Source organism: Oreochromis aureus, linkage group 2 (genome assembly GCF_013358895.1).
Source record: "Oreochromis aureus strain Israel breed Guangdong linkage group 2, ZZ_aureus, whole genome shotgun sequence".
NCBI classification, from domain to species: domain Eukaryota; kingdom Metazoa; phylum Chordata; class Actinopteri; order Cichliformes; family Cichlidae; genus Oreochromis; species Oreochromis aureus.
Genome location: NC_052943.1, coordinates 20,950,192 through 20,961,123, shown reverse-complemented (window position 1 = coordinate 20,961,123; position 10,932 = coordinate 20,950,192). Strand labels below are relative to the sequence as shown.

The following is a 10,932-nucleotide window of genomic DNA, read 5'->3' as shown; positions in this document are numbered from 1 at the left end:
AGAGATACTGAACACATCACGATAAAATCACCTTAAGAATCATACAATATAACACACACACACACACACACACACACACACAAACACACACATTATAAACCTACACTGGAGTGTTTTTATATATGATTGTCATCATGTTAAGCATGTAACCTTTGTAGTTAGGTCAAGTGTTATGTACATGTTTAATATCAGATTATGCCACTTGGTGACTGCTTGTTGTAAGATTTAATAATTAGGCTTAATGTGTGACTTTTGACCATGTTGTGACCTACTATGAGAAGGCGAAGCAAAGGTTTAAACTAAGGGTGCCCCTCTGGGAAATGGCCTTGGCTCGTACTTTACCCTGCACCTGCTGCTTTTGGGTGCGTGGGAAAATTACCCAGCAGGAGGGGGTGGGGATACTGGTTCCTATATATTAGGGACCAGAGGACACCCCGGCACTCTTTTTTCCTGCTGCTACTTTCTGTCCATCTCTGTGTCGCTATGCTGTCTGTGCTTAAGGTTGTTGCATTGCATGCTTTCTGCTATGTATCAGCTTGCTATACTCTGTATGTGTTTTCTTGCTGTTCATCTGATTCAGTGTATTAAACTCTACTCTTTTCCAGAGCATCTTTTTGAGTGCCTTGATTTTAATTGGATCTAAAAAAGTTGGATCTCCACATCATTGGTGGGATAAGATTATCAGGATGGCTTCAAAATGTGCGAACACACTTCCTCCCTGTCTCGTTGTGTCAGATTAGTTCAAGCTGTGATTCCCTCCTGTTTCCCATTCCCTTTTTTATCCTCTGTATATTTAGTCCTCTGTTTTCTGCTGCCTTTTGTTGAACTGTCTGCTCATCTTTCTTCATGTTTCCCAAGTGTTAAGGTTTTTGTACTTTTCTTTATGCACCTAGTTTTTGGTTTAGCTTTTCCCAGTTTAGGTTTTGTTAGTTTAATCTTAGTCTCCTTTTGTTGTTTTTTTTTTTCTATTTTTGTGCAGCCAGAAATAAAGGCTCACTTTTGTTTATATTCAATTCAATCTCCATTGTCTGCAATTGGGTCTCCACTCACTCTCCATTCTCTACCATCTGCTGCAGCCGATGTGACACCTTATCGGCATTTCACTGTGTGAAAGAGGTGAAATGATGGTATTAGATAAGACTTTAAACACCTCTCCTTGGTTTAAAAAATGACATTTGGCTCATCTTGGATTATAAGTTAAAAGTTAAAATAATGACAAACTCAAAATGAAAGATTTTCATGTTACACTGAAACCCCCCAGAGTGGTCTGCTACATTTAGTGGTTAGTTGGCTCTGCAAAACTTGAATCAAAGAAAATGTGTTACCACAATAGTAATAAACAGTTTTGTGCTGTCACAGATTTTTAGTCTCTCCGTCTTTTCACACAATGCAGGACAATACCCGTGTGGCAGGAAATAAGCTTTGACTGTAAAGACTGCAATAACCAATCAGAAAGTGATGGTCTGGGTCGCATCATCTCCCTCTGTCACTGAAATATCGAAATGTTTTCAAGTAAAGACAGTGCCATGATGACTCTGGTTTGGGTAACACTCATTTTTCTTCTTCACCAAGGAGGTGAGTTCTGTCTAATTATGAGCTATTTTTGTTTTGTCATTTAGGAATCTGCAATGCATCTAGATGTGTAATGGTTAATGTTTTTTTTCCCTATAGTGTTTCACATGTTTTGTTTAAACTCACTGCAGATACGCTGGATCAAGTGACCACAGTTCAACTTGGTGAGCCTGTAACCTTGACATGTGTTTTACCTCCTGATGATTTAAGCAGTAAAATTCACTGGTACAAGCAGAGAGCAGGGGAAACTCTGAAACTGATTGCGACACTGCGACAAACTGTACGACCTCAGTATGGACAAGGGTTTAATGCCTCAAGATTGGAAGTAAAAGACAATAAGAACATCAGCAGTCTGACCATATTCAGGACAATCCCAGAAGATGAAGGAATGTATCACTGTGCAGTCATGGAATGGAATGTGAATACTTGGAGTGCGACATATTTGTTATTAAAAGGTAATTATGTGATTGCAGCCTTTTGGATTCACTGTAAATACTCAACCACCTAAAACAATGTAAAGGTAATAAATCTTAGTGAAAATAATTTTTTCACATGGTGGGGAAAATAACTGTGGATTATATATGAATTTAAAATTTCAAGTTTAAACATCATATTAGGTATTTTAATGTGTTTGCAAATGGATTTCAATTTTTTCTCTTTGAGATACTTCTTTATCATTAATTTTTGTATTGTAGTATATATAGGAACTGTGTTTGGAGGTCATTTTTAAACACAGTTTTTTTATTACACAGGGAACACCCAGAGAAATGTTACTGTTCGTCAGTGGCCAACAGTATTAGATCCAGTCCGTGCAGGAGATCCTGTGACTCTCAACTGTTCAGTCCTCTCAGACTCTGATAACAAGATGTGTCCTGGAGATCTCAATGTCCTCTGGTTCAGAGGACAAAACTCTCATCCAAATATCATCTATGTTGATGGAAAGAACCAAACTGAATGTAAGAAGCAATCAGACACTCAGAAGAGCTGCATTTATCACTTCTCTAAGAAGGTCAGCTCCTCTGATGCTGGGACTTACTACTGTGCTGTTGTCACATGTGGAACGATATTATTTGGAGATGGAACTGAACTGCAAATAGGTATGATTTCTAAAAAAAAATCATGACATAATGCGAGTATGTTTAATTAAAAGTGATTATTAATTCATTAAATAGGCATTACAAAATTTTATTTCATGCTCACTGTAATTTCATCATAAGGAGAAATAAAACATCATTTATTTTTGGTCATTTCTATCTTTGTCATTCCAGAAACCAGCATTTGCTCTCTGATGCCCAGTATAGTTATTTTTCTGCTGTGCGCTGTATTCGTTCTCATTGTTACTGCTGTCCTCACTTATTCCATCAGAAAAAACAGCAGTAAACATTGCAAAGGTAACTGAAGTTACTCACAGTTCTCTATGAAAAACAAATGTTAATTAATCTTACATTTGAATTAATTGTAATGTGTATGTTGTATAATCAAGCAACTGTCCTGCAGAAAAAATGTAGCAATCAGAAAAGACAAAAGGTAAAGTATTTATTTGTCGGATTATTTTCATAAATCTAAAGTGATTTTTTAAGATTGTTTACATTTTGATATTTCTAATATTTCTATGTACCCTATTTCCCCAGAATAAGGACACGTCTATGTTTTCTGCTGTTGTCTTTACAATGATGAAAGCTGACAGAGGGAAAATAGAGGATGTAAAGGCAGTTGAGAAGCAGATCTACATGGCCAAGGCTTTTGGATTGGATTAGTTACCCTCCTTATGAAATTATCTAGCGGATGTTTGTTTAGAGTTAATTGGTTTTTATATCTTATCTTTCTTTATATATCATGTTGTCATGACACATGTCACTGCCTATCATAGTGGTGGGTTTAAATGTATTGAGATTAACTGCATTTTAATATAGATGTGCGCACATACATATGCCTCAGGATAAACCCTGACCCTCAATACTGCCAGTCTAGTCTGGTTGGGAACATTTATTGCTTTTCTTGGTCGTTTTTCTCTCTGTCCAACTTTAAAAAATTTGAAAATAGTAGATTTTTTTGTTGTTGTTGTTTGTTTATTGTTTAACCAAGCTTTCTGTTGAGATTCTCATTGATATTAACTTTAAAAAAATGATCGGCTTACATTTATGCAGTTTTATTACATGGCTTAATTTGGTTTTGTATTGCTACTAACTGTACTTTAATGATCTGTTATAGAACTAAAGATGGACAAGATGATGTATTCAATCAGAGGAACTACATGTCAGAAAAAGACAAATAAATGTACAGCAATAAGTTGTTAAAAAGAGCTTTATTCCATAGCTTTATTATTGTTGTATTCTTCTTGTATTAAAATGTCTTAAGACTTTTCTTGTTATTGTGTTTGTCATGATTTATGAATATCTCAAAATTTTCAGTTCAACTCAAATTTGTTTAGCACCAAATCACCACAGCAGGCAAAAGCCTAGAGCAGGGGTGTCGAACTCATTTTACATCATGGGCTACATACAGCCCAGTGGGCAGGAGCAGTGGAACTCGCTGTTCTGTCAGCATAAAGAAGTTTCATATTTTAACTGGCCTTAATGCTTAATTACTTTCTGTATTATAAACCTTTTGTCCTCAACAATGGAAAATGTCTGAAAATAATTTCAAATATCATACCCAGCTACAGCTCCCTTTATAGGCAGATATAGCTGGAAATCATTATTATCAAAATTAAAACAACCCAATAAAACACAGAGATTAACAGTGAGCCTCCTTTAAAGCTTGTCTCCTCCTGACCATCATGAGCTATACAGGTTGTTGCGGTCAGTTGTGGGAGTCTGATCTAACAGCAGTGTTCACACAGTTGGTGTGACTCTCCTCTTTTTCTTTTTATGCCACTCTTGGAGCAATCGACAAATAAGGATGGCCTAAAAACGGAGAGGGATCTTTTCAAAACTGTTGGAATTATGAATGCAGAGAAGTACCATCAGGTTTTGACCCCCCCCCCCACGCAATACCATCTGAAAACATTTGATTTCTGGTGGCCTCATTTTTCAGCATGGCAATGATCCTAAACACTCAATGCAGTTAAAGCAAACCTGATGGTCATGAATTGACCTTCTACAAGCCTTTTCGTCAACATTACTGAAGCAATGTGGGGTCATTTGGACAGAAAATGAAAAAGACAGCTAAGATCCAAAGAAGAGCTTTGAATGTCATTCAAAAGACCTGAGAACTATTCCTGAAGACAATTTAAATATCTCAGAAAGTTCATCCAAATATTATCTGTCAAGCTTGTGAGAATTGTCAAGACTTAGTTTATGACACCTATACTGTATTTACATGTATGTTTGCACATCTTGACAAACCATTTTACTTATATCCCACTTTGCTAGCAAAATCTAAAGAAATAAAGCTTGGCTAAAGACTTTAGCACAGTGTAGTGCCTGTACTCAAACAATCAATAGCCAGGCTATTTAAACACAGAGACGTCACTAACTGGTGAGATCAAGACTCACTAAACACAACAGGGAGACCAGACAACCACAGACAGAGCATAGAGAGAGTAGACAGACATAGGAACAGAAATGGGGAAACAGATATATAAACATATAGACAGAACTCGCTTCAACGGAAGATGCTCACAAAAATACGGAGACGAAGCAAGGCCACAAAAGGAAACTAACAATATCAAACAAGAAACTATGAATGGGAAATATAGATAACAAACTCAGAGACACTAGGAAGAACTAAACTGAAGACCAGAATGTACAAAGCCTGAACCGAAATACAGTTAATCATGAATCCAAAACAAAACTCAAAACACTGTGTCGAAGACCCAGGACCGCGACAGTGTCATGAGTGAGAGGTGACTCTCACTGTCAGAAGAACAGGTAAAGCCAAACAGCTACATCCATGGATGAAGGTTGTTGTGAGTGCTTTCTCCATGCTTTTATCAACCACTGAAGCTGTTTACTCAGAACAGATCTCACTATGAGCCAGGAATGACATGACATTTAAGTAAAATCACAAGTCACGTGTTAAAAACATTCAGCATCAGAAATCTACATTTGTTCATATCATAAAATGTGACCGATAACAATTAACCATACTAAACATGCGATCTTTTAGACCTTTTGTATTTATGCCTTGTTTGAAGGCTCAACCAAAGCAGTCTTTAAGTTTCCAACAACTTCTTTCTCTTAAGTACATAAGACTTTTCTATCACTTTGGTGTATGTATCGCAGTTGAGTCAGAACTGTCAGGTGTTCTTCTCAGGTCACTGTGTTTTTTCTGACACTGAGTGGTGCTCTGAAGTGAGCGTAGAGGATGGAGCGTGTGACCACAACTACCTTGTGAGATCTGTATGCTGGTACATATGTTTCTTCCTGCTTAGGTGAATGACAAGCTGACTGGGTGGGTCTTCACTGATAATGTGGAGTTTGTAATTATGCTTTGCACAATGACAATAATCAAATAACAATGAAGTTGAAAACAATCAATTATGGTTTTCATCATGTCCTTTGTACACAGAAAGTAATCAAAAGAAAAAGAAAAAAAAAAAACGCTGCAAGGCATTTCAGACTTAACTCCTCCTACCCATCACTATTTCTGTAGATCGAATGACCTGAAATTGTGCTGACAACTTACCCAGAAATGGACAGCACTGGTCTTGTTGAGAAATAAATATAATTTCATAAGAGAATGCAAAATGACACCCTTGTCACAGCTTTTTCATTTTATAAAAACATAAAATATCACAAAGATTTGTAACAAAGATTTGGAATTATATGTTCTAATAATTTATCCTGTTTGCTCCTCCAGTCTGAGCCAACCCTTAGCTTACTACCTATTTGTGCAAAGCAATGACAATGACACCCAATTACTTCATTTCACCTCCCCCTCTTAAGTAAATGCTTTTTCGTTCTCTTATATCTGGACTTTATAGCAGCAGCTGTAAAAATATTATCCCATTGGAAACTAGGGCATGGGTGAACTGCTGCATCATTTTCATTCACTAAATACACAAGTGTGTTCTGCTTTTTTTAGTCAGTATTATCAGTCTTTATAGTTCCCTGAAACAAGTCTCTACATCTTGTATTTACAAAACGGATAAATCTTGAGTTGCATCCACACAGGAATTTTTCCATGCTGATTCCACTGATTGTTGCTAGCAGACATTCCCGATTACTGTTACCTAAGTAATCCTGTAATGTATTTACTATCCTATCATATGTCATTAAATGACTTTCTCAGATTTCATTGTTAACGTCTTGTGATGAACCCAGAGGGTTCGTATGAAAAGCAGACCCAAAAACAGACTCAAGAGCTGATTCACTTCGTGACCAGACTTTTTTTACACACCAAAACCAGGATTATCTGTAAACATGTGTGAGAAACACCAGTGGAGAGGGGAGCGAAGTGGGATCTCTGATAAGCAGTTTTCAAACAGAGGAGATTGTGGTTACTGACTAAAATAGTAGAGGAGGGGCTCTATAGGTGAGTATGGGGCTGAGGAATGTTTGCTTACTTGCAGGTTGCAGCCAAGACCCTTTGGGAAGGGTAACTAAGGGAGTGTCTATGCAGGGAGCGAGCACTGGAGGTAGCAGGGAATCCATATCTCGGTTCTGGAGGAGTTCCGGTGGTGCACAGTGGAGACAAAGGCAGGCATAGGTAGTATTGCAGGTGAAACCAGTGGCTGAGTGCAAATGCAGCAGTGGACGGATCTTGGAGGACATGACCGGGAACTGAGACACAAGGAAACAAGTTTTTACACAGGGAATAAATCACAAAAGCAAAATTATTAGAAGGCCTAGTTACCACTGAGAGTTGGCAGACAAACTGGCGGCAACTACAGGAAGCTAGCAAGTGCTGGTTTTAAGAACACTCCTGCTGATTAGCCTTGGAATGGAACTCTGGTGAGGCACCCGGGCACTCTGCTCAAGTAGATGAACACAGGAAACTCATCGCCTCCAGCTGGAAAATCCCAGACACTCCCATGGACCATGACACTTCTTCAGTCACTGGACTTAAATTTGAGAGATGATGAACTCATTGTCAGTTCTATGACACTTGCCACATCAGTGCTAGCTGCTTTCCGTGTAGATGCTCCTTTAATCACCTTTTGTAAAAGGTGATTGGTCACCTTTTGTAACCAAAATCTGAGTAATTGCTACTTATACTGTATAGCTTAGAGCTGTGTTGCGTGTATATTTATTATAAAAGTCTGAACATAAAAAACTATAAACTGCAACTTCACTGGCTTGTGGAGACATAAAATTTAAGACTATATCTAAAAGATGCTCTGAGAAAATGACAAGTAATTTTTGGTAATTATGGTCATTTTTTAGAATCAAGTGACTGCCAATGGTTGTGTAAAAAATGCATTGACAGTGTATGCCAGTGTCTTCACTTTTAGATAAGGCAGTGCATGGAAACCCAGGTAAATATAAAACAGAACTTTCTAAGATGTCTTTATACTTGTTGATGTTATCTAATTTAACCTGTGACCTAACCTAGTTTTACTGGCTAAATCGAGCCATTCAGGAAGTGAAAATGAAAGTAATCAGTGAGTTAAAAAAAAAGCTTAAACAAGTTCCAAGATAGGACTTAAACCCAAAATTATAACTACATTTTAAAATAATTATTATTATAATTATTATTATTTTCAAGTTGAAAGAATCCAACAAATTCAGAAATACTGCAATGAGTTGTTGCCAGTCATAGAACAAATAAACAATGAAATCATTTAGTTGGAAAACTTGCTGACAGATGATAATAAGAGCAGAAAGTGGATGTTTTTAGCAAGGATGAAAAACTTCAAGCTGAGCATTAGAAAAATTAAATAATAGAGTGAGTGACTGGATAAGGAAGAGGCAACATACTCCTCAAAGACCTGGAAGGAACCAGTATAACAGGAAGTGCACTTCATAACCAATCAGGTCCATTTGACAGTGTGACATAAAAGTCCCATGTCATAATACCTCCTACAGTCAGTGAAAAACCTACAATGTACATAAGAAAAGACATTCGCAAGATGATCGTGTTATGGGTTACACTGCTTGTTCTTCACCGAGGATGTAAGTATCTACTTATTCTGTGTAAGTTTTCTCATACGTGTTTGTTGTTTGCGTGGTGGTTTTCCTTGTGACTTACTCCTTTATATTTGTGTATGTGTATATGTTTTCTATGAAATTAGATACACTTGTTCCAGTAACTACAGTTCAACTTGGGGAGACTGTAACCATCCCATGTCATCTGCCAGCGATTGAGATCATTCGTAAAGAAGTCCATTGGTACAAGCAGAGTGTCGGGGACATTCTGAAAGTAATTTGGACAATGAGGGAATCTGCAACACCTGAGTTTGCACCTGAGTTTAATAACTCTAGATTGAAGGTCAATCACGATAAACATTTTACCAACCTGACCATTTTGAAGACAAATCAAGAGGACGAGGGAATCTATCACTGTGGATTCACAGAGTGGCGTAAGAATACTGAGTGGACCGGGACGTATTTGTTAGTTAAAGGTAATGATGTGTTCTACTTTCATGGAGTTTTGCCACATGCTTCAGTCTATAAAATTGTACAGTATGAATTTGAACAAAAGCTTGTTAATTGTCAAAAGCATGATTAAAAAACAGATTAAGTTAATATAATAATTCTAATGTATTTGAATTTAAATTTCATTTGCCTCTATTTAATTTTAAAGACACATTTTATAGATGCAGTACATGAATTCTTCACAATGTGCTTTGTTAACACATTTATATTAAACAGGAAACACCCAGAGAACGTCAAACTACACTTTTGTTAAGGAGAAAGTCCATCCAGGAGACTCTGTGACTCTTCAATGTTCAGTCCTCTCCAGCTCTAACAGAAAGACATGTCCAGGAGGCCACAATGTGTTCTGGTTCAGGGAAGCAAATACATCTCATCCTAGCATCATATACACTGATGGAAACAGACATCATGAATGTGAGAAAAGATCCGATACTGAGCAGAGTTGTGTTTATCGCTTGTCTAAGAACACCAGCGCCTCTGATTCTGGGACTTACTACTGTGCTGTGGCGACATGTGGAGAAATATTATTTGGAAATGCAACTAAACAACAAATGGGTACGATTTAAAAAATATATTATGTTAAAAATATTATGTTAATAATATTATGTCAGTGTCAGTGTGTTTGAGAAACTTTCTTTTCTTGTTTTTGTAGAGCAAACAGCAGGTTTGGAATTTATTTCTTTGGTGATAGCAATAATCTGCTTGATAATTTCTGTGATTCTCAATATTATTTTCATCTGCTGCCGAACTCCAAGAGCAGCATGTGAACAATTTCAAAGTAAGTGTTGTTCACTGAATTAACAATTATAATAACACTTTAGTTTTCCTCACGTTCAAAACATGTTTTCAGAAAGAATTTTATTAATTTGTGTAAAATCAAGTATTTTTTGGATATATTAGTCTTGATTTTGCTTGCTCCTTGTACACCTCATTCCATTTGACCATGTGTTGTGTATATATCACACTTTAATTTTCCCCCAAATTAAACAGATCTTTGCAGGTTATATATTAATTCATCAATCTAAAATTGTTTAAATATTTTAAGTCTCAATATTAGTTGCTTATGTATATATACATCTCTTATTGACCTTGACACATCACCGTCAACAGTTTAACTGCTGATTAAAACATTAATAAAAAATCTAAAAAAACAGATAATAATAGCAATCCTTTTTATCACCATTATGCACAGAAAAAAGCTCTTCACAGGAAAGACAAGATGACTTGAGTCAAACAGTGGACAGTAGTGTAAGTAATAAGACATATTGTTAATTGATTTAAATGATTTCCCATCCCTTTATTTTACGGAACTAATGGTGTTTTTTGCATAGCCTGAAGGTGAATATGATCTGAACTACGCTGCACTGCATTTCTCTGGAAGCAAAGCTACAAGAGGAAAGAAGAGGAAGAATGAATTGGAAACTGAAGAAAGTGTGTATTCTCAAGTTAAATGCAGAATGTGAAAGTGTGTATGAAAAACTGTGGGTTGACTTTGAGTATCTCATTCACTGAAAATAAACTAATAAAGAACTTGTTTTTAATTTTACTGAAAACATGATGTATCAGGTTGTTCTTTATATATTCTGTTACCTCATTCTTGTTTTTGTATTCATTCATGTATGAGTTAATGAATTTTCAAATCGAACAGTATTAGATAGAACAGTATTACTGTGATGGCCTCACAACATTAATTGTGAGTAACTTCAGTCTACCTTAGCTTTCACATGTCTGCGACAAAGGACGTAAGGTTTCCGTTCAGACCTGGGTATTGTACAGCCATTTCAACGTCCCTGATCAGCTTGCATGAGGACAATGGAAA

At 36.6% G+C, this 10,932-nt stretch overlaps 2 protein-coding genes across 2 annotated transcripts; both read left to right on the top strand.

Moving 5' to 3' along the window:
* The first annotated feature begins 1,502 nt into the window (after positions 1-1,502).
* Positions 1,503-3,867, top strand: LOC116328923. The gene is made up of 6 exons (XM_039598175.1): positions 1,503-1,575; positions 1,704-2,027; positions 2,325-2,669; positions 2,841-2,963; positions 3,056-3,099; positions 3,204-3,867. The coding sequence occupies exons 1-6, from the start codon at positions 1,503-1,505 to the stop codon at positions 3,327-3,329; spliced, it is 1,035 nt and encodes a 344-aa protein (XP_039454109.1). The 3' UTR covers positions 3,330-3,867.
* A 4,656-nt stretch (positions 3,868-8,523) lies between these two features.
* LOC116328929 lies at positions 8,524-10,635 on the top strand. The gene is made up of 6 exons (XM_031750822.2): positions 8,524-8,630; positions 8,750-9,079; positions 9,330-9,668; positions 9,766-9,891; positions 10,306-10,361; positions 10,445-10,635. The coding sequence occupies exons 1-6, from the start codon at positions 8,561-8,563 to the stop codon at positions 10,574-10,576; spliced, it is 1,053 nt and encodes a 350-aa protein (XP_031606682.2). The 5' UTR covers positions 8,524-8,560; the 3' UTR covers positions 10,577-10,635.
* Positions 10,636-10,932: the final 297 nt, after the last annotated feature.